General features: G+C 39.2%; 1 protein-coding gene across 1 annotated transcript in view; it reads left to right on the top strand.

Annotated features, from left to right (window-relative positions):
- The window catches only part of SFMBT1 (Scm like with four mbt domains 1), a 41,515-nt gene that overhangs the window by 7,981 nt on the left and 9,644 nt on the right, over nucleotides 1-23,890 (top strand). Inside the window, exons 3-15 of the mRNA XM_062585205.1 lie at nucleotides 2,948-3,188; nucleotides 3,664-3,752; nucleotides 4,738-4,984; nucleotides 6,714-6,811; nucleotides 7,915-8,016; nucleotides 9,159-9,309; nucleotides 11,046-11,128; nucleotides 12,547-12,673; nucleotides 13,375-13,488; nucleotides 15,251-15,293; nucleotides 16,549-16,613; nucleotides 20,286-20,425; nucleotides 23,218-23,327. Of these exons, the coding sequence (XP_062441189.1) occupies nucleotides 2,948-3,188; nucleotides 3,664-3,752; nucleotides 4,738-4,984; nucleotides 6,714-6,811; nucleotides 7,915-8,016; nucleotides 9,159-9,309; nucleotides 11,046-11,128; nucleotides 12,547-12,673; nucleotides 13,375-13,488; nucleotides 15,251-15,293; nucleotides 16,549-16,613; nucleotides 20,286-20,425; nucleotides 23,218-23,327 (1,610 nt within the window). The remainder of the gene's footprint in view (nucleotides 1-2,947; nucleotides 3,189-3,663; nucleotides 3,753-4,737; nucleotides 4,985-6,713; nucleotides 6,812-7,914; nucleotides 8,017-9,158; nucleotides 9,310-11,045; nucleotides 11,129-12,546; nucleotides 12,674-13,374; nucleotides 13,489-15,250; nucleotides 15,294-16,548; nucleotides 16,614-20,285; nucleotides 20,426-23,217; nucleotides 23,328-23,890) is intronic.

Raw genomic sequence — 23,890 nt, 5'->3', positions numbered from 1 at the left:
ATTTTTTAAAATTATTGCTGACACAGAATTGACAAGCAGAGAATACTTACAGCAGTATCACATCACCTAGATCTTTCTCTTAAAAGAAATTCAATAGCACAAGGTTATCTGCTCAAGATTTCTGATGTCCATTAGAAGGTAACGGTTTGGAAAAGATAGTGGAGAAGAACCTCCGTGCCTCCTAGAGGATAATGACAACCTGTACATGCAATGAAGCCCTAAGAAAAGGTTGGTGCGATTCCAGGATACATCTAGGGAGAAATTTTCAGTGGAGAGCACACAAGCACTGATGTCTTTGCATTAGCTACTAGTGGTCCCTCCAAGCTGAGTCTCTGTGGCTCTAGTTGAAAAGCAACAGCTTTTTATAGGTAGCTGAGAATAACGTTGACATCCTAAATGGGCGCGTGTTAGCTATAAATAAACTTTAGAGGGAAAGTGAAGGTTTTGGAGTTTGTTTTTAAGTATTGGAGTAGTAAGATTCTGACCAGCCTTCTGTTATGAACACTTGGTGTGAAATACCTAACTCACATTGCAGGAGGATACATGAGCAGGTTGAAGTGTAATCCATGATTACGTAGCCTGTGTTAGCAAAAAGCTAGATTTGCTGATGTATGAGAGGCCCCCCTTTTTTTCTTTTTTTGTATGCTTATATTAAGTTGAATGTTCTAACTGTGGGCAAAATGCATTGGAAAATGGGACCTACTTCCTCAAATGTGTTTTAATGTTTAATTTGTTTGCATTTTTAAAATGTAAACACTACTGAGATCCCAGTGACTATTTTGTATACAGTCTAGCAGGAAAAAGACCTTATCAAATACCCATAGTGATGCTGGATGCCAGTGTTGTCACCCCCATGCTATGTCTAAATACACTTTCATTAGAATTGTGTAATATTCTTTTTAATTCTTTTGTGCAACTTCTATATAGAAGTTAGTGTTATATATTTGCTCTGCGTACTTGCATGGTCTTCAGACATTTTGTCTTTTTTTCATCTTATCTTACTTAATATGCTCTATGTTCCTCTTTTCTCCTCTGTTTCTTCCTCACTTGAAATGTTACTTGAGCGATTTCTAACATGTGTCAGCTTTTGCTCTTGGCTGTTAACACCCATTTCCATGTGGTCTTCTCCATTGTACTAGCAGAGCTCTTGGAGAAATTGTTCTGTAAACATGCTGAAAAGCAACTTTCTGAGCTGATTCAGATACCCTAATCAACATTAGTTTGATTTGTGACGTGGCTGCGAAAAGGAGGGGGATAATACATGTTGAGAAGGAGCGGGCAGGGACTGATGTTGTCACTACATGCTCAGTGGCCGTCTCAGCTTGCCGTACGTGCAAGGGGAAGGTAGCATTCTCAGATCCACAGCTCCGTGGAAAATATCCTCTGAGCTCTTTCCAAGAAGCTCCAGCCAACTCGTTTTCTCAGTGGTCAAGTCTAAAGAAATGAAGTTCTGTGCATTAAACCGCACAGTGGTGTCATCTTGGCCAGCTACCAGAAGAGGGTGCCAACTTCTTGCACTCCAGCGTATCCACCAGGGAAACATGCACGATTGCGTTTTGAGGAATTCTCCTGACCTCAGGGGAAGCTCCATCCATCACTGTTGGTTTTGCTTGAATATGGCTCTCCGCAGAAGGCAGCTGCAAGGCTCTGTGCAGATTTTCTGATTCCTCAGGCTTTGTGTGGAGCTCATGGCTTTTCTCTCAGGAATCGGAATATTAAGTATTTTGTTAAAATACTTAAAAAAAGATACTTCAAAAAGGCAGTATCTTTTTTGAAGTGATTATTCTGTAATGTCACTTCAAAGAGATCTGCAGGTATTGGGTCCTGCTTGGTTTGCTTTTAAGCAGGGGATTCTGTAAGTGGAGAATGTGATACTTAAAGGTGTTAACGCTTAAAAACAGAGGTATATGATTTTTTTTTTAATGTGATTCTCTTAAGAGTGTGGGGGGGCCTTGGCGGCGGTGTTTTATTTGTTTTAGCAAGCCAGTGTGTGCTGTGATAGCTATGGCAGATACTGAACCAGCAGCACCTTACTGGTAATCGATAACCCAGAAAATATCTACCGCATCTCCAACATATTGAAGCCTTTCTGGCTGTTAATTCAAAGAGGAAATGGGACTTTGGGGCCTTTTAAGAAAGAAAACACCAGTTAAATTCAGCTGTGAACAAGGGCTCATCGTCCTGGATTTTGAATTAAGCCTGAGGTTATGGAATTAAATGTAGCTTGGAAGCATACTGTAGCGGGAGCAGAACAGGTAGGATCTTCCTGCCCTTTCAGGAGTATTTTTTGCTGGGAGAGGTTAGGGATGCAAGGAACTTCATGTTTTGCCCTTACTTTAGAGAGTTCACATTTCAGTATGGCTGCTGCGCAGTCGGATTCCTCACCCACGTGCCATGTGTGTGCACACGTGCACAGCGCAATACAAAAGTGTTTGGGGTCCTAGTAGAAAAGTTAAACATCCTTATTCTGTAGTATATGCAGATTCACACCTGCTTAAATGAACCTGGTGGAGGAGACACTTATATTGTTATCTAAAGCGTGTGTATGTATTTTAAACAGGCTCTTTGTCCAAAAAGGTTGAAGGAAACGTTGTTTAACACCAAACATCAAGGTTGTGTTGCTGCGTTTAACCTCTAGTTTTGTCTAGCTTGACAGCCGAGCTGTGAGTTGGAAAGCCTTGCTGTAACGCATGAGGTATTTCCCAGGACAGGAGGATGCATGTATTAATTGAAGGCTAAGAAGATACTCTAAAATGAGGAGGAGATTTCATTAATGAAGACTGTGTACAATCTAATTTGGGTCAGGTAACATGACGAAGTTGTCACTCTGAGGAGACTGGACAGTATTCTGCTTGAGATTTTTACTGTTGAGCATGTCTAAATTGTTCTCCATGTTGTTCCACAAAATTTCTGTGAAGTGATGAAATGTGACAATCTCTCCCTTCAGGTGGATACGAGTTTACAGAATGGTTTTGCCCCTGGTATGAAGTTAGAAGTTGCTGTCAAGTCTGACCAAAACACCTATTGGGTAGCCACCATCATTACCACCTGTGGGCAGTTGCTCCTGTTGCGCTACGATGGATACGGGGAGGACCGCAAGGCTGACTTTTGGTGTGATATCATGACAGCTGATTTGCACCCCATTGGCTGGTGTGAACAGAACAAGAAGATTCTCAAAGTGCCTGAAGGTAATGGCTCCAAATGCAAAAGAGGGAGTACACGCTTTCTTAAAGTATACTTTTGTCCTTTATAAGCCTGGCAAGCCACCTTCCTAACTGCTGCTATGAGCTGGTGGTGTTTTTCTGATGACAAGTTGAGGTTATCTGCTGTGTTTACCTGAAATCCCGTGACTTACAGTAATAGGTTGGTCTTTCACCGGAGAGTTATTGCTTAGTTTCAAAACTGGGATTACTTGCACACCAGGACTTGTGGTTTCCATAATCATCATCCACTAAATTCTGCAACTTTGTAATTTCCTTGAAAGGAAAGGTTTTTGTTTTATTTTGTTTCTTCTTTGAAGATGCTCCTGATGGGTGTATTGTAGATTCTTCTGAGTTAAAGGACACAAGAACGTAGTAATGTCTCGGTGCCCAATTAATCATTTAACGAGCAGGAAGAATTACAGTCTGTCTTCCTCACTTTTCTTCCTCGCTTTTAACTTAGGTATCAAGGACAAGATTCCTGACCAGGAGGAATTCCTTCAGCGGGTGCTGAAAGGAGCATGCAGTGCTCCCGCTAACTTGCTGGAGGGGGTAAGCGTTCAAATGGGCTGATTGGAAATTGTGGGTGGTTTTTTGTCTCTGCCAGTGAAGACACTGTGAGTGACCACTTGCAATTGGTACCAATATTCAGATTGTCGGTTCAACTCCTTTCATAAATTTAGGTGGCATTGTAGTAAGAGACTGAATTTAAGAAAAAATTACTTCCATTGCCTAATGTTTCCTATTTACAGCATTTAATTTTGATAGTGTTATCCTGGAACATATCTGTCACTACAGGCCTGGGCTGGCTATTTATTCATTAGACCTATCAGAAGAAAGACCTTTTTCAAACACCTTTTGGTCTCAGTCTGCTTTCTAGGCTGCTTATCCTTCACATAGCTCTAGGGAAATAGTCCTTTATTTAGCTGACCTTTTGTGTGGTCCCCTTTCTCAGTTGAGTCCTTTCAACAATTTTTTTGTTTTTGCTAACGGACAGGTTACTGTTTCACTTGCATCTTGCATCTTTGCTAGTAAACAATTAAATTGTTATCCCTTTCTCTGCACTTAATACTTGATCACCTCATATCAAGTCTGATTCTAAAGTGCAGAACATCAATTTTTGGAAAACATTGTTGAAATCTTCCTTGGAGCTAATGTTTTTATCATTGTATCCTTTCAGTCTCATCACCTTTATGTACTAAAGGAGTCAATTTTAAAACATTTTATCCTTGTTTCCTTCAAACTTCAAATATGTAAGGGCTTATTGCTTCTGAAAAAAAAATGAAGAGGATTTAATGTGAAATGTATGACTGCACCTCCAGGCAGTACAAAAGCTCTGCTGCAAGCAGCAGAGATCCTAAAATTGTAAATTCTATTGCCCTTAGCAAGAGAGCTGTATTTCTTTACTGCTGTGTTGGTACTTCAGTTATTCAGAAAGGATGTGTCTAATAACAGAATAGAAGTGGAAGTACAGGATTTTTTTTCCTCTGTTTTACAGAAAACTTTGGTTTATGTTTCTCTTGTTCCCTTATTGTAGCTTCACCGAGGAAAAAATCCTTTGGATCTCATTGCACCAGGCTCCAGACTAGAACTGCAAAACTTTCGGGACTGCTTGGAGGCCTGGATTGTCAACGTGGTAGAAAACGTCGGGGGGAGACTTAAGTTGCGATACGAAGGCGTGGAGGATTCTGACAAGTTTGACCAATGGATATTCTACCTGGACCCTTTCCTTCATCAAGTGGGGTGGGCAGCTCAACAGGGATATGACCTGCAACCACCTTTAGGTATTTCAAAATATATATCTTTGTTATCTGATTATATTCATAGGCTTGAGAATGTTGCTATTGCTTTAGTGTTCTAAATCTGTATTCCAGATACATACGCTTGCATGTAATCAGGGTATGATCTGACAAATATTGTACCTAAGTGAAATACAAATGAAAACACCAGTAAGTAGTAGTACAAGACTTTTTATCTCTTTGTTCAAATGTTACTAACTGCTTTTCCCTGTAAAAATCTTCCACCTGTTTGTGCAAAGTGGTAGTGTATACAAAGGAAAGGATTGCTTTTGCAGTTATTTTTGGTAGGTTTGTATACTTATGGGGAGAAAGTAATCTGTTGAACACTACAAGGTGGTTGGGAGCAAAGCAATCAAGTTTTCCATGTTGAAATACTGCTCAATAGGAACTTTCCCAGTAGGGACTTCATGTGCTCTAGGCTATTTAAGGCTCTGTCTAAAGAGGCATCATGTGCATATCAAAATGTCTTTAAAAAGGACAGATGATGGTTTTCCACTCTCAGGGTAGGTGGTAGCTGTTTCTGGTCATCCAAGTAGTGGGATGTAAAATGGTGAAGCAAGATCTCAGACCAACTTGTTGCTGAGTGCCTGCCTCTTCTATATATCTGTAATTCTTGCAGAACTGTGTGCTTCACAGTAGTTATTCTGGGCTCTGGGGTTTTGTTTCCATTATCTATTTCTGGGAAGGACTAATCAAACTTATTTGAAAGTTTATCTGTCTCCAGTGCAGGAAATTACTCTCCTGCCATCGCAGGAGCCTTTTCTATTACTGGTAACTCACAGAGCAATAAACTTTGGTAAAACTGGAAAACGTTGCTGGAGGGAGTAACCCTATAAAGCTTTTCCTCAAAAGCAAATACACATCTAAGGTTCTGGCATGTTTCATGCTGTTAGTTGCAGGAATCAGCTCTTTTAGAACAGTTGTTCTTGTTGTGGTGTTTTTGTGTGTTTTCCCTCTAAGCTAAGAAGAAATCTGGTTCATGAAAACAAAACAATTTTGATTGAAATCTCTTGGAGTACTGCCTTTGCCTTGACCAGTCTCTGCTGAAATTAAATCGTGATTTGGCTTGTACCTATTTACTAACAGAAACTAGATGAATGGATTTCAAAGCACTATTTAAGTGAATAATACCATTTTAAAAATGGTAGGTCATGATTTTAATGTAGCTGTTATGCTAGTTTTCTTTTAATGTCTGCGTGAGAGGCTTTGATATCCTCACAGGCTTGACTTCAGGGAGCTTTTATACGTATTATTAGTAAAAGTGGTTCGCGTTCTATCAGAGGGATGTGTGATGTGCAATTACAGACACTGAAAAAAAAACTTAGGCATTTGGCACAGAATTTTGGGACATGTCTTAGCTTTCTGCTTGCTTTAGCATAAGACAAACTGACATTACCAAGCTGCACGTTGTTTCCTGGTCCTGCCTTTCTCCATCAGTTTTCCTCAGTGTTGATGAGACCCCTGCCTTTTAAGAAAAACTAGACCTAGCAACATACAGGTCATCCAGTGTAGCTTGACTTTATATATAAGATATCTAAATGTCTAACAAAGCAGTATGTTTTTAAGAAGAAATGTAATTGCACAGATTTGGAACAGATAGAATTTAGCACTTAAAGGAACACATATCAAACTTTTGGCTTTACTGCTTTGCTATCTGAGTGGGGGGGAGAGAGAAGGTGATTTCATTCACTGTTTCCCTTGGGTTTTGCTCAAGCCATTAGGTCCTTGAAGAGTGAAGCAGATTGGGAAGAGATCCTGAGGAAGGTGAAAGAGGAGGAAGAGGAGTCATCAGTTCCTACTGACCTTTTTAAGGTAAAGACACTGTGTATAATTTCATGCTACAGATGACACAATGAAAATGCTAAATTACTAAGAAATGATTGAGGAAAGGCTGCCACTGTTGTTCAACCTTTTTTTTTCTTTCCTGTATGCTTTTTTTTCCCCCTCTTTTAACTTTTTTCCTCTCTCCCTCTAGTTTAAAAAAAAATCGTATTACCATGCAGTTCTCATTAATTTAGACAACACACCCTTCACAACTGTTAGGGCCATTACTTATTATGCTAGGAAAAATCCCCTGCTCTGATCCTTTATAGTGGCATCTGCCGTTGTCTAACAACTGGCCTTACAGATTATTGTCCTCCAGGAGTGCAACGTTACTACATTCTTCCTGATTTTTCAGTAAATCAGTAGTTAAACGTGTGTATCACCTGATGCATAACCTGATACAGCAACATTTATTGTATAATATGTATACTTGTTTAGTATATCATATTCTAAGTGCAAGCAAATGTTACTAATGAGTTTGAATTTAAATTTATATGGATTGAAATAAAATTCTTGATGCTGAGCATATTTTGAGAGAAATGGTAATGAAAATTTAGTCCCTGCAGGCCCTTAGTTTGGCTTTCTCAGTTTAATTTTGGCCCATGGACAGAACAGGAGAGGAGTGGCTATTGATCTTGAATGTATTGCTAAAGGATCATATGCAGAGCAGGATGATCGTACTTCCAGAGCAGGAACACTTTTCTGCAGGTTTTTATGTTAGACTGCACATGAATAATTTTAATGTTTACAGTTCTCTTTTAGTTTAGCTCATGTTGAGTAATTTTTTGTTTGAACTCCTTTTAATTGACTTGTTAGACAACCTTGTGTTGTGAAATCTTCCTTCCTTCTGGAGAACACCAGAGGAGGAAATCTTTGGGACTCAATTTTTTAAAACTCATAGAGAACTGTCAGCCTCGGCGGGGCATAGCTGGCCTTTTGTTTTCATTATACAGCCAGTACTTGTACTCTGACACATCGATTCCTTAGAATGAACTAATAAAGGTTAAAGTTATCCTCTTTAGCTAACATATTTAAGGTAGATATTCTCTCTTAAAGGTGGGTGATGAGCAGTGTGATGCTTGATCTTTCAGGACAAACCTGTGATTGGAGTGCATTCGTTCTCTGAAGGCATGAAGTTAGAAGCTGTGGACCCACTGGCTCCTTTTGTCATTTCTCCTGCTACGGTTGTCAAGGTACCCAGTTTCTTTACTGACTTGTCCTGATAAGATTCAATTCAATTGCCACTTGTGTTCTTAAATGCCTAGGAAGGTGTCCTTAACTGATTATCTTAAAATCTTGAAACTGCATTCAAATGAAATAGTTGAACCTTAGAGGACAAGTGCCTGTAAAACAACTGCTGATGGGGAAGACGTTGGGTTAAAAAAGGAGGGGGAAAATTTTATTAAGAAACAGGCTGAAAGACCAAATGGCTGAAACTGTCAAATTTAGAGTATTAAAATGAAACTCAGTTTCTCATAATCTTGAGTAGCTGATTGAAGAAGGATTTTTGTTTTTCATTTTTGCTTAAGTTAATGTCATTATTATATATAAGCTCTGATACAAGGGCTCACACATGGATTTAGAAGTTGAAAGGGAAACTCCAAAACCTGAACCGGTTTTGAGCAATTTATATCTTCCTGTATAATGAACTGGTGAAAGGTCCTAGAAGAGACCTGCTTTCATGTAGTAAACCAACTCTTGCACAACATAAAACTAGGATATATTTTAATTTTTTAAATATTTTCCAGAAAATATTGCCTTTTCTTTTGGACAAACATTTTCTCAGTATGATACATTATATTTCGGTGACCTCTCTCTTTTAAATTCTAACCTACAATTTCTTAAAATTGAATGCAAATATATCAAAGGCATAACCAGTTCCGAGTGAAGCGTAATCATTTATTTTTCATGATGTTTGTTCTGTTTCTAGCTATTTCAGGAATTTTTCAGGTGTTTTTGCTAGTGACAATTTATCCTGGGACACAAATATTGTCAAAATAAGCAGTTTATTTTTACAGAATAATAAAACCCCAAACTCCAGTTTGTCTACTTTTTTCCATAAGGCGGTTCCATATTTCTTATTGTAGTGAGAAAAACTTTAAAGCTAGGATACCATGCACCTACTTTACTGTTACCATCAGTTAATCTTATTAACTCTGTAATTTTTTTAATGAGTTGTCCTGGCACGTAATGTTTTGATGAACCCATTTTTGTGTATTTGGTGTTAAACAACTTAGTGTTGCTGTTTAATAAAGTTACCAAATGGGGGAGAGGGAGAAGTAGTTCAATATCTGCTACTTTAAAGACCACGTGGTTCTCTTTTGGCTAACTACAGGTATACGATGAAAAATATTTCATGATAGAAATTGATGACTTGAGACCAGAACGCACAGCCAGCCAGTCTTACATTTGTCATGTCAACAGTGCTGGTATTTTCCCTGTGCAATGGAGTATGAAGAATGGCTTGCATCTCAGTCCCCCACTAGGTATGTTTGTGCAAGCTTGTCGTGCTCGCTCCTCTATGAAGGAAGTAGGTGGCCAGTCCCCAGAGTACTATGTCTGGGACAACACTTTTGCAGAATTATGTGCAGTAGCACAAGCAAAGAGCAGGAAAGATCAAATTTTGAGAAATGGCAGCTTTGAGTAAAGCTGAAGTTTCTTGGGTGCATCCTCAGATTTGAGAAGACGACAGTGGCTGGGCATGCTGGTTTTGAACAAAATCTTGAATATCTGGAAGAATGGAGGATCTGCTTCAGTGCTGAAGGCAATGTTGATTTCAGCATTAATTAACATGATAACAGAAGCTCACAGTCATTGCATTAGATTTTTACTTCTGGTCAAAATGGAACATTCCTGCTCAGTGTCTTATAATAATTGGGGAGTATCTTGTCGCTTAGGAGATAATTAAGTATTTTTTTCAAAGGACCTATGAGGCAAGTAGCAGATTGCTGAAACATTGCTTCAGGACATAAGGGAACTGGGGAGTGATATTCAGGTACCGAATTATTTACACCTTTCTCAAAATCGAAATGTCAATGGTATTGTAAAACCAAGGACTCAGTATTCTTGTTCATCACCACTGAATTGGGAATATTTTGTTTTAACTGCTCGTGACATCAGAGGAGCAAAGAGCATAGGATGCTTTTCTCTTCCCTCTCCTTGTGTGAGGTATAAAAAGTAACTTTGCTTGACCTGGCATTACCTAGGGTTTTGCATGTGGAAGATGAAATGCAGCTCTCTAGACATGTGACTAAAGCTGACAAATATTTTAAGCTTCTCTTCTGGTAGTAGGTCTGAAGTAATGGGTACTCTGAACTGTGTAAGGTTTCAAGATGCCTGACGATATTGATTAGAACTGGGAAAAATAAATGGGTCCTGTTCTGCGTACCTCCCCACCCCTTAGGGGTAGTTGAACTTAACGTTTTAAGTTAGTCATAGTTAGATTGTCACGGTAATAATGCTTTCTTAGACTAGTTCTTAAATTTTGTTTCATTTCTCAAAGCCTAGTCACAGGAGTCCCTTGCAGGGAAGTGCTTCTGAGTCACTACTGGGGCAGTTGCTTCCGTTGTCCCTTTACTAACATACTGCCAGTTGCAGACTATCGTGGCAGCACGCTGCTTTTCCACCCGTTTCCCTTCAGTTGTTTGTTGTTTGTCTCTTTGAAACAACTGGTCTCTTTAACAGCTTGGTATTTGGTATCTTTAGTTCAGTAATATGTTGGCATTGAGCGCCTTTTGGGTGCTCTCTTAATAAAAATAAAAAAGGTCCCAAACTTGATCCAAAGTAAATGAGAGGATTTAGAGTTGGCACTGCACCAGTGGAGTAATCTTGCAGGAGCTTTACTGGAGTTTCATCTGTGCCGTGTAAAAGGATGCAAATGCTTTGCTGTGTTTTGCTTGCTGCTGTTGTCGGCTTAGCAGATGTACTTTATTTGAACTTCAGCTCGTGCTCTGTGAAGTCATTTCATTTTACTTTGAGGCCATTTCAATCCAAAAATGGGAATCAAGGTGGAACAGTGAAAATAAGCACTCTTAAAAGAGGATATCTTAAAGATGAGAGAACCATGCTATGGGTTGACTTCAGATGGCTTACTCAAGCTAGAGACAGCTGACAAACTTGAGTGAACCTAGTTGGATTTCAGTGACCTTCACTGATGTCAACTTGAAATGAGTCATTTATTTTTGTGCTGTTAAATTAACCCTTTTGCTTGTGTTTTGCCTAGGTTATCCTGGGCAGGACTTCGACTGGGCAGACTACCTCAAACAGTGTGGTGCTGAGGCAGCTCCCCAGAGCTGCTTCCCTTTGGTAAGGTTCTTGCAGAAAAATGTCCTTTCTTGCCAATATGTGAGTGATAGTGAGAAAAATTCGTTTTCGTGCTTTTGACTTAAATTAGCTGTGATAACTGATGAAACAGAGGAGTCTGGAAAGTGCAAGTAAGAGCAAAGTGAAGTAGGTTAATGCCAGCTTCTTGCATTCATAGGGGATAGAACAAATACTGCAGGTATAATAGTGTAAATCAAAAAGAAACGGGTAGTTTGTGGAGATGAGATGTGTAAGAGTCCATTGAATCAGCATAAAGTAACATCAATTCTCGGAGCTCATATAATTGTGGGAAGAGGGCCTTTCATAGACCTTGTTTCACTTGCTTGGTATTCTCTCTCAATCTTTCTTTACTTCCTTTTAGCTGGAAAAAATCATTTGGTTGTATCAATCAGTACCAAGTTGTCTTAAATTAATACCAGATAATCATTATATTAATCAGTACCTAAAGTACTTGCCAGGTTTGGGGCTTTTGTTGATACAGTGATGGTATTGCTCTCCTCCAAAGTAGAGCACTCTGTCAAGCAGAAGAAGGTACTGTCAACACCTGTCTTCCAACTACATTTACGATACGTGGGCTATTGCAATGCTTAGGGGAAGAAATTAAAAGGAATAATTACCTATTTTGAAAAGGGTGTTGCTGGCTATGAGTCCTTGTTGCCCTTTTTCTGTCTTGTCAGCAGTGGCATCTCAGAACAGGTCACTGAATTTATCAGCTCTTCTCAGGAAAGAGATAATCAGTGTAGGCTAGTTCTGGAAGTCTTAATGTATTGATTTTGTAATTATGTTGCAGAGTGGCTCTTGGAGGAAGAGTACTTTGTCTGGCTGTCACTTGTCATCTTTAATCCAGGCACTTCAGATCTGGATAAATCTCCATTCTTACATTTTAGAAGTTTTTAGATAAACGTGAACTAAACTGGGTCATCAAGTGCAATTTTCCTTAGGCAAAAAAAGATAGTTCCCTGTGCTGTCTGCTCGGCCTCATTTGGATGAAGTAGGAGTGTTGTTTGTGTATTTAAAATGGATTTCCAAGCTAACACGATAGAGCAGGGAGCCTGGTCAGACTATTTGTCAGACTGGCCGCTTTGATAGCAACTGACAGGGAATTTGTGGTCGTGTAGAATGGACTCTGTCCTTCCAGGGAGCCTCGGCCTCCACGTTCTTGAGTACCAGCACGGCTTTTTTTCCTTAACTTAGATTTTGTGATTTGTAATATAGTTTATTTGTATTCAATATACTAAACACCTGAAATCCTCTGAGACTGCTTGTGTATCCTTCTGTAATCAAATTAGTCTATGATATTCAAATACTGAAGCTTTTGTGTTACTCTTGTTTACGGCTATTCATATCTTAAACAGGAAATACAGATGATATTTTACTAAAGTATTCTGTCTTTTTCCTAGTCAACTTCTGACCATGGGTTTAAAGAGAATATGAAACTTGAGGCTGTGAACCCAGCTGATCCTGAGGAAGTCTGCATTGCTACAGTCACCAAGCTGAAAGGTTCCTACCTCTGGCTTCAGCTGGAAGGTAAGCCTGACAGTGGAGAAGATACTAGCACTTACACCGATTCTGTCGTACCATCATCCAGTCCGAGTATTATCTGGGACAAACTCACTATCTGCTAAATATGGACAAGAATTTACTCCTCCCTGCAATAAAAACACATCAAAGTCCATTTGCATTGTCCGTTTCCCGGTTAGATTTAGATAGCAGTGCTTATTAAACCAAGCAAAAATTATATAATGCAGAGTGTCAATCCTAGGGTAATACACTATGCAAAAGGCTGATAAGTGTCTTTTATAGAGCAAGGGCCTTGTAACATTTTTACAATAGAGTGACTTCCATCCTAAGCCAAGTTTTGGTGAAACCTAGGCAGATGACTTCCTAGTAGAAATATTCTTCAGTAAAACAGAATAGGGCTGTTTCAGGTGTTCTCCATTATAATCCAATTTCTTTTTAATTGAAAGTGCATCAACATGCACTTACCATGCACTATGCACATCTACGGAACTGTGGATGGTGGATTTCCATTTCCAGCCTTTAGAAGGAAATCAATGAGATCAGGAAGGAGGCTGGTCAGCAGAAGAGGATGAGTAAACAATTGATGTTGTGTTCCAGAGAGACACCTTAAGCAAAAGCAGCTTTATTGGCAAACAGATAGCAAGCATCAACCAAATGAGACTGTTTTTTTTAATTTGTTTCAATTTTTGTTTCTCTTAACAAAACAGGCTCCAAAAAGCCCATCCCTGACTGTATAGTGAGCGTGGAATCAATGAATATATTTCCCGTGGGTTGGTGTGAGACGAATGGATATCAGCTCAGACCTCCTCGCAGAGCAATAGGTATCAGTTCTGCTCTATTTGTAATAGTTAGCTGAGTTGGTAGAGATGGTGAGACCTTCAAGAGCAGCATTTAGTTCTGTCATCACTAAATTTGGAAATTTTCAGCCTCTATAGAGAATTCATGCTTTGTACAACTCTTTCCCCTGACTGGTCCAGCTGAGAGAGATGCTTTGGTGGAGTCTGAATCTATAGAACAACTCCAAAACAGGCAGCATTGGTATGATACCCTTGCATACTGTAAGAGGTGTGGGAACAATACATTAGCCACAATAGAGAAAATGATTTCAAAATTGAAGAAATCATATCTTGACATATTTGTGCATATATATATATATACACACGCACACACACTTGCACGCGTATATTTTTAAGCATCTGACTGTTGATTTTATACGTGGTTGTACAAGTAAAATTATACAGCAACAAAACAGTCTTGAGTATGTATACATTCTGGATTTGAAATGAGGAGCTGACTTTCTAAATGGGCCAGGTGGTCATGGTTCCTTACTGACAAAATGTTGAAAAGTAAATCCTATCTATTTTAACTACACTAGTCAGAAGTGTAAGGTAATGTCGTCCTTCACCTGGTTAGAGAGTTCCACTTACTAAAGTTTAATGGGAGATGGAAAAACTGAAGAAGTTCCTGAATATCTATTAGATGCCATAAGATTGGAATGAGCTGTCATGTTCTGCAGGTCAAAGCAAGAGAAACTCATCTGGAAAATGCCTGTAATACCAAGGCATTGGTATTGCAGGTGGAGGAAGGGGAAAGCTAGAAAAGATATGCCCCAGAAGTTTGTGCTAACGAAGCCTGAAATTGCTGAAGAGGCCAGTGTGTTGCTTTTTTTTAAGGAAATCTTTTGCTTGGAGAAAGGAGAAATTTTACAATATCAGTTGTAAACACATCTGCTTCACGTATGTTATCAAATGTAAATTGGCTAGAAATATAATAGAGCATGCAGGATATAACCATGATGGGCAGTTAAGAATAAGACTCAAGGAATACAGGACAGACCACAGGGTGCCATCAAATGTAAGACACCTGACAACGCAGAGTGAATATCAGACTCCAGCACTTTCAAACAGGACAAGCACGGTTCCATAACTGCCATCCACATAGCCTTGAATTTGTTACAGGTTTAGGTGCTTGCTGTAGATAGCTTGCACTTCCAGCTGGAAAAGTAGACACAGCTCCTACTAGTTTTTTTTAGGTTCAGCACAGGTTTTTTTTGTTTGTTTGGTTTTGGTTTGGTTTTTTTTTTTTTTTTTTTGCTCATAGCAAACAGTTTAACCATACGTGTTACTAGTCAGCTGATTTCATGCAACTTCCAAGTTAGCATTGAACCTGCTAGTGCCATTTAGCTGGCAGATTAGGCCTTGTTGAATTCTTCAGCAGCTTTGGGCCTTAAAAAGGAAGGCATATAATTCCTATTTGGCTTGTAATACAGATAATTTAGTGGGATACGATGCAAACAGTGATGTAGAGAAGGTGAGGTTTCACAGCGGGCTGGGGATAAGAATGCCTGTTTTAATTGTTTTCTTAGTGAAAATTGTTTGCCAGATCCTTTGCGTCACTTCAAATTATCTGAGCCAGGTTGCTTTCAATGTGCAGGTGGGACAGCTCTTTAACAATTGCAGTGGCTTTGCACGTATATTCTTTCTGGCGTGTAACTTAGAGGAAATGTCTAGTAAGTATTTTGTAATGGAAACTACGTTTGCTTCCTCCTGTACTTAGGGATCTATATTTTCTTCTCCTTTTTAGTAAACAAGCAGAAAAAAATTGCAGTAGTTCAACCAGAGAAACAGTAAGTAACAAGTTTTTTTTCCTAATTGCTCAATCATACTGTCTTAGTTCAGCTGTGTAGAAGTGTGATACTGAGGCTCGAGAGATTCCACAGTCTGTTTATCTTAACACTTGTAATTCCTGTCGGTGTGGAGAAACACCTCCTGGACTGCTGAAATAGGATATAGTAAGAATGCAATCTGGATTTTTAACAATTTTAGTGGAACTCAGTTATTAAATAGCTCAAGTCATTGAGGCTCTGGGACTGTAATAGTTACTTCATTTTTAAAGGTTTGCATCATCTGTGCACGCTGCCATTCACATAAGAAAAACTAGTATTATCTTAAGTATATGTTCATCAATAGTGCTTAAGCCTTTTTTTTAAATGTGATTATTGTAATAGGGAAAACTGCTGGAATTTTTTTTGGCTCCCTTTCAGTTTTATTCCCTTTTCAAATAATACAGGCTTTATAATGGAGATGTGCTTAGAAATATAGCTGCCCTAATGTGTGCCTGGGATTTTACACAGTTTGATCAGAAATTTCGGCTTTAGTGTGAGTACTGTCATTCCTTTGAGGTACAACAGACTGAGCAAAAGAGAAAAACAAGGAAGGAGTAGTTCTGGTGGTATCTACAATTAATCTACAAACTTTGTATCGCATGCGTGAGACTCTTTCATGTGAGCCTGCTCAAAAAATGCTCAGTAGATTGCCTGACAGTTGTTTTTATTGACTCTTACAGCATTATAAACACTAGATCTATCAGTAGTCCTGCCAATGTTTTCATTGCTCCTAAAACACTGGGCAGACTGTTTTTCCATGTTTTTGTAATTTTTTTTAATCAAAGTGCTTGAGTCATTTTTGTTGTGTGTGTTTTTAAATTCATTGTTCTTCAAAACGTGGAAGGTAAATGTTGTATTGTTTTATGCTGTGAAATGTGAAATGAAATTAAGGATGTAGAAGATGTAAACGATTGTCATTAGCTTTGTATGACTTCATTACCTGCATACCAGCCCATGCACTTCAAGAAAGTAAAGATCACTGCTAGCTGTGTCAGTACAGTAGTCATTACCAAATCAAAAACGATAGTCTTTGCATGAAGGAAAAACAAAAAAAAAGAAAGAACACAGTTAAGAATATTACAAACCATGGGCTATGAAAAAAAGCAGACTAATACATCTGAAACTGGAGTTAAGAAAGTTGTTGGGTTTTAGCAACAGCGAGGTAAATGTCTGTAACCATCTTTCCCTTTTCCCAACCATCTCCTTTCTATTTCAGAATTTTGTCTTCAAGGACAGTTCATGATGGACTAAAGAACCAAGAGCTAAACTCTTCCGACTCAGGTATTGACCTGGGAGGGTAAGGGTAACAAAAATAAAATCCTCTAAGTGCATACCTTGTCATTCAGCTGGTCAACAAGTTTTTTTGTATTGGGAGAAGGGGAGAAAAAGGTTTGAAGATTTCCATCCGTGATGATTTGTCAGATGGCAGAAACGAAGAAGCGGGCAAACGAAGACAATTACTTTTGTGTGTCCAGCAATTGAAAAACGCGTTAACTTCCGAAGTTAGATTTTTATGCCAAACCTTCTCCCCTTGACCAGCAGTGGATATGTGGAGCCAGATGTTTACTGTGACCCATGCAGGTGATCTTTATTGTCACCTGCTACATTTAATAATGTTGGGAGAAACATAATAGGCACGCTGCCCCTATACTCTTAGGCTGTTAGCTTTGAGAAGCAGGTTAGTGTGTTTTTTATGATAGTTTTCTCATTGTGATAAACAGAGGCAATACAAACAGTAAACTGCTGTGTATGCCAGATGGCAAAAGCTAATAATTTTTTAAACTGTTGCAAGAATGAATATGATGAATAAGTACATCTGCTGGTGAAACAGCCATACAGTTCTATTTGTTTGGCAACGAAAGGCCTCTTCTGCTGTTCCTGCTCAGCAAAATGCACATCTGAAGCTGCACCAAATGTAAGCTGTATACAAGTGATTAGTACTTGCTTTGCATTTTAATTGGTTTTTAATAGAGTCATAATATAAACATGACTTTGTTTATTTATCTGCCCATTATCAGCTACTGAAATTTAAGTCTTTAAATGATAGGGTTACTCAGTCAAAACTACAGCTCTATTGCAGTAAAAAAAATTTTTTTGTTTTTGTACATAGGTATCTTACAATACATATTATATAGAACTTAAATTTTGAGCAGCACTGGACCACTTAATAGATTTAATACATATTATATAGAACTTAAATTTTGACCAGCCTTGGACCGTTTAATAGATTTAACGAACTTCATGTGAACTACAAAGGTCACTTCACCAGTTACTGCATCTTTTGATTGCTGGTGAGGGAAAAGAGTGTTAAAATGTAAGTTGGTGTGATGTTGCAATTTAGGATGAACAGTGGAGGATAACTCTGCTAGCTTCTGTGGCAACAGAATTTTGGGGGAGAAATGATGACTTGGCTGGAAATTTTGTATGGAATTAGTGTTTAGGAAGTGCCTCATCTACCAAATGGTTAGGAATGTTGTGTTCTTGCGTGTTCTCCGTGGTGTAATACCATAAAGCATCATATTTAGCAAGGAAAAAAGTGTTTCTTTCCTGATGAGTGACCAACTCTGTTTCTCACAGTTTCACTTTCTTTTAAACTCCACCATTCAGGTGATTATTTGTTAAAATCCCACTTTGCAGAACAAGATGTAGATGCAAACTGTAGATTGAGGTTTTTTCTCTTGTGGTTGAAATGTAGTCCCATCCACAAATCAGAGCTGCTTGCTAATGTAGGTTTGAAATAGGCTTACCAATTTCATTTGTACTTGTATATTAATCCAAATTAGCAGGCATTGCCAGGTTATGAAACTTCTGGAAAAGCTTAAGATGGTCACAATGAACATGTGTTTTTCAGATAGCTAATTTCTTCATCATCCTAATTAATATAACTTTTATATAAAAATTTTCCTCTTGAAAAAACACACGTCAGGGATTTTTAATGACCAGGTTTTTGGAACTGAAGAATAACATAAATCGTTTTTCTCACCAGATAAATTGCACATTATTTCTTCAGAAAAGGTTTTCAGTGAGACTCCTACTTGCCTGCTTTCCTAGCTTGTAAGGAGGTAACATAGAAGCTTAGAAAAATGTTGGTTGGAAGAGACTCTGGAGATCATTTTGTTCAGCCTCCTATTTGAATTGGGCCACGAGTTGCATGATTCTCTGCATTGGAAGTCTCTGTTGAGTTCACTCTTTTGGGTCTTGTATTCAGTGTTGAGGGACCCCACAGCCTGGCCAGATTTAGGTGACTTCTCTGCTCTTATGTCAGTGATCCTTCTGTGTCAATTCAGTCAGTCTGTCTACCTACAAATTTTTTTTCTTCTGGAAAATCTGATTTAATCTGTCTAAAATTATCTTCTCAAAGAGGACATAGAAATGTCCTACTGTATCATGACTGATCTGTCTAGTCCTGGACCCTGTCTCTGAGGAGGAGCTGTTTAGAGAGAGCACGTAAAGCCGGTCCATTTTCATGGTCTATTCCCTTATATTCCCCATTTTTTTTGTAATCGTTTCCATGGGGACATTGGAGGGTTGATACTTGCTTAGTCCCTTTACTCTTAATTTATGGACCTTACCTGTGAATCCTCTAATCCCTCTTTGACCCTGCTGATACGGTCTGTCTTCACAACTGTCTGTGGAAGCAAGTTCCAGAAATTCATTCTCTACTATGTAAAGTAGTGCATCAGTAAACGAACAAATAATTAAAAATCCCAGCAGATTTAGTGGGTGCCCTCTAGTTCTGGTTTTATGGGAGTAGTTGAGTATCTTTCACCTTCCCAAGCTTGTTAACTTCGAGCATATTCTCTTTCACCCCCTTCTGTCCTAGAGAGCATCCCAGCCTTTTCTGTCCTCCTAAGTCAGCTGCCTCATCCCCTTGGCCAAGATGCTTCTGAACAAGACCAGCCTTCCCTTGCGACGAACCAACTTTGCCTCCCCATATATGCAAAAGGGTTAAATCAGCAAGAAGTCACGTTTGTATGTGCCTTGCTCCGTGTTAACCTCTCTGACAGTATGTCATGCAGGCCCAGATCATTTCCCTTTCAGAGCTGAAAGGTCTAGCTTGCTTCTGTCCCTCCTGAACTGCCCATAAAATCTCCACAGAGATGATTTGGATGCTCGAGTTCCAGTATTTTATGGTCCCTAAGGGTTCCCTCGTGTTTGTTCTCTTTGATCTCCAGTACTGGAAAGAGTGCCCTTCTGAAACAACTCATTCCTCAGCTTCCCTTTAAACCACACTGTCCTCCGTGTGTTCGATCACTGCTTTACAGTTTTGCAGCTTACTGTCACACTCTTCCTCGATCAAACTCAAAAGTAAGTTCCACCTCCATAAGCCAACTAAAACATGTGGGTCATTCGTGAGTTTCCCTGTTTTTGTTTCTTTTTTTCCCCCCACAGATTTCTCGTGTTGTAGAATAGAAACGTTTTAAGCAAAAGACCTAAACCAACAAACTGGCAGAATCTCCAGTTCAGGCGTGCTGTCGTTCTTCTTGCGTAGAAACAGGTCGTGTTTATCTTAATGCAAGTCCCCAGTGGCATTTCTAGCCTTGGTGTTTGTTTCTGAGTTGCCCAAAGGATTAGGGCATTAGAAATGGCTGAAGGAGATCATTGGTCAGAGTGCAGATAGGGGGACAGCCAAAACTGCACGACAAATTGCCAAGTCATGAGGGGAAGTTTATGTTGTGGCTCCTGCTGTCGCTTGGAGGATGTTGCTGTTACATTTACAACGTTGCAGCATTCGTGTGAAGTACGGAAAGAATTTTTATTTTTTTCAAACATCGAATAACTGGTGATGTCATTGCAAATGTGGCAGCTGAGCTCCCCAAATTCACATAATTTAAGTATTTTTTCTTCCCTCTCTTTGTTTATGGCAGGCGAAATAGTAAGCTTGGCAAGAAGTCACTCTTTGCTATGGATGTTGCACTGTGTGAATTAAATCTTCGCTTTCTTGTTTCTCAGTGGTAATTAATGGAAAGTACTGCTGCCCAAAGATCTACTTCAACCACCGGTGCTTCTCAGGGCCTTACCTTAACAAGGGCAGGATTGCTGAGCTTCCTCAGTCCGTGGGACCTGGGAACTGCGTTCTTGTTCTGAAAGAGGTAAGGTCGTTACCGCACATGGTGGAGCCGCTGGTAGCGGTGTGAATTAACTCTAGACTGCCTATCTAATTCCAGCTGGGTAATTAATGTGTTTAAGCGATTCGGAAGTTGATGATGAGCAAAGAGTTCTTGTTTTGTTTAAATTGAAGTGCAAGTCATGCACTATTTTATGAAATCGGATATGATTTGCAAAAGTCAGTGCTGATTTCTAATATAGCTGGGGGGGGGAAGAGGGGAGAAGAGGCCATTTTTAATGCTAAACTGCCTCTTCTCCTGAAACTATTTTATAGCAAATTTACAAATACCTTTATGCAACAGTTACCTTTCTGCAATCTTCAAAAAGGTCATGGTGCAGTTATCTGAGCTGAGAAGTTGAATGTTTCCCGATGCATAACTATACTGTGCACTTGAGCTGTCGTGAAAATGATTGCTTTACATACTGGAATTGGCTCATTTTTGCAATTTTTACCTTCCCTACCATGTATCATAACAACTGGAAAAGAGTTACAGTAATTCTTACTGGAGAGACAGAAGGACTTTCTGGCAAGCATACTATAAAACACGAGTCTAGCTCTAACAGCTGTCTTTAAGCTGATTATTAAAAAAGCTCCATTTTTGCATATGGAAAAGTAGCTTGCTTTCTCACACGCACATCTCCCTTTCCAAAGCAAAAGGGACAAAAGTCAAACCCAAACAAACAAAAACAAACCCATAGTCATCCCTTAGCCATGTGATTAGCTTCCACTGTTTTGGCATCAGTGAAGGTGCACATTGCTTTGTGTTGTGTATAGAGGTTTGCATGTCTCATACCAGCACACGCATGGTTCTACATATTTGAGTAAGATCTATTCTTTGGTTCTGGTTTTCAAATATTTGACTTAAAAATTGAAGTCTGTATTTTGACATGCCCATAATGTTGATTAAATCATTTATCTGCTGTGTCTCTTGCAAACATGTGCTTGATCCGTCAGCACTTGGAGGTGGTGGGATGCAATTGTGAATTTTTAAGCAGACCTGTACCATCTGCTTGGCTCATGAAGTTCAAACTTTCTCATTAGATAAAGCTTGCTCAAACCTAGTCAATCATACGGTGGGCACAGATGGTCCAGGACTCTGGAAAAGACTATATTGCATCCTCAGTTGGAGGGAAAATCCAACTTTAAGATGTATCCCTTGTTTGAGCAAATTTGCTGCTGTGTCTTGCTCAATGCAGAGAATATGTTGCTGTTAAATGGCTTAACTGGAATTTCAGGTAGATGAATTAATACAAGACTTACATCTGCAGCAATATGGAATAAAGATTGTATACTCGCGACTGATGGCATTAGGGCATGAAAGATGGTATATTGGAATATGGAATGCAGAAGAGTTATTTACTGTCTTTGGAAGTGTATGGCACTAGTGGCTTCTAAGATAAAATCCTGATTTCATGAAACAGTGGTTTGATCTGCCCTGGTGAATCTGTATTCTGAGAGGAAGCTGCAGCTACTATAACCTATGCCTAAGGACCTTTATGACAACTTAAATGACCCGTGTTACTTTTCAAGCAACAGCTTTGGAGTTCTTGACAAAGGAAAAAGTAGGCTCTGTAGCAAGCAGCATCTTCAGTCCTTAAATGTGATCTGGCATCAGAAGGTGCTCTTGCAGCTCTTCTTTGGAGTGGCTCTTCTTGTTTGATCTCATGGCATGCTCATTTGCAAATGCTGAATATCCTTTCCTACGTAGGATGCTACACATTGTTGATACAGTCATTCCATCGTAGAGCAAGAACTGAGTGAATGCCACAGTGGGTGTTTTTCCCTGCATCCTTTCTGCAAATTTCCATGCTCTGGTATAAGCTTGATTTGAGCTTTGCAGCACTCAAAAAGAACAAGTGTGAAGTTCTCTGGCAGCTTCATTTAATCTTCAGGAAGGCTTTCCTTCTTCACCAGCTGAAGCATAATGCACAAGTCCTGTGGATGTACAGATTGCTAAAATATTGCAAATATAATTGAATATTGCTAAAAGTTCAACCCCATATGCTTAGTTGTATCATTCCGATAATGACTATAATCACATGCGCAAATCCCACAGTGAGTTTGTTACTTGCATTATATTTAATACTCTTCACTGGAGTTGTAGAGCTGTGGACCCCTGCATTAGCAGGACTGAAGCTGCGGGGTTGTGCACAAATTGGGAATGATTTGGGATAAGTGTATATTAAAAATAAAAAATATATTTTGAATGCAAATTTTGTCCTATCCCTCACCAAATTCACAACTTTGAGTTATTTTACAGTAACAGAAGAATTCTGATTTTATTATACTATTATACTACATTACGATGGTTCATGAAAGTAAAACAGAAGAGAGTTTAACATTTTGGAGTGTGATTTTTATAGCAAGCAGTGGGTTTGTAGACAGCAAAATCCTGCAGCAGTAGTTTGCGTGTTAAGCAGTCTGTAAGATAATAACTCAGATTTATTCAAGGTTATGCAAGTTTTGCAGTATCCTGCCCAGCAGTTTAATTTAGTGGAATGTAATACAGGGGCAATGATGAGGAATTGCTGGGTGCACTCGTGTCTCTGCAGTCAAATTCAGAGGGTTTGGGAAGGCCCTAGGTGTTGTCTGTTCTCACTTTTCATTTTGGCAGTATTGGGTAGTATCTGTAATCCTGCTATGAATGAGTGCTTTGATGTTGGCTATTTCAGGTGAATAGAAGTAATTTCATATTCCACCCTAGTGCTTTAAAAAAGATTTATTGTACAAATAACCTAAGCACATTTTCTCTTCTTTCCCCTCCCACACCCTTAGGTTCTCACTCTGTTGATCAACGCAGCTTACAAACCCAGCCGTGTCCTTCGAGAACTTCAGCTGGATGAAGAGGCTGCATGGCATGGGCATGGAGAGACCCTAAAAGCCAAGTAAATTCTTGTCCTGTTTCTCATTCAGTTGATCCCAATAGTAATGTTGTCTGCAGCCTGTGCTTTAACTTGTTACCTTTTCAGATAGGAGAAAAAAATGCCTACATATAAAGCGTATGTCCTTTAGGAACATCTGGTGAAATGCATCTGATTTTAATACTCCTTAAGATGTCAGATGTGCTCTGATATGGATATTGGTGAAATATGAACGGTGTGGTACTAGTATAATGGCATATCCACTAGCAGGCTCACAGGTGAGGCTTAAATTTAATTCAGTTGAAGATAATTTTCAGTGTTTAAAAGCAGAAGCATATACTTCTTAGGAGGCTTCTCAGACTTCCTTGAGCTTCCAATGCAAGTTTCATAGTGGAAGAAGATTCCCCTGAAATTAAGTTTCAGCAAGGCTGAGATAAGCTGGCATGGAAGTCTCTTTCTGTCTAAAGAGAGAACAGTCTAAACATTCTGAAGTCCTACCTAGCTTTTCTGCGGACCCTTTTGGATAGGAGCCTCTTTGCAAGACCATTCTGTAGCTGGGAAAAGATTGTGGTCATATTTGCAAAGAC

The sequence above is a fragment of the Rhea pennata genome, chromosome 12, assembly GCF_028389875.1.
Source record: "Rhea pennata isolate bPtePen1 chromosome 12, bPtePen1.pri, whole genome shotgun sequence".
Taxonomy (NCBI): domain Eukaryota; kingdom Metazoa; phylum Chordata; class Aves; order Rheiformes; family Rheidae; genus Rhea; species Rhea pennata.
This window is presented reverse-complemented; position numbering and strand designations above follow the sequence as displayed.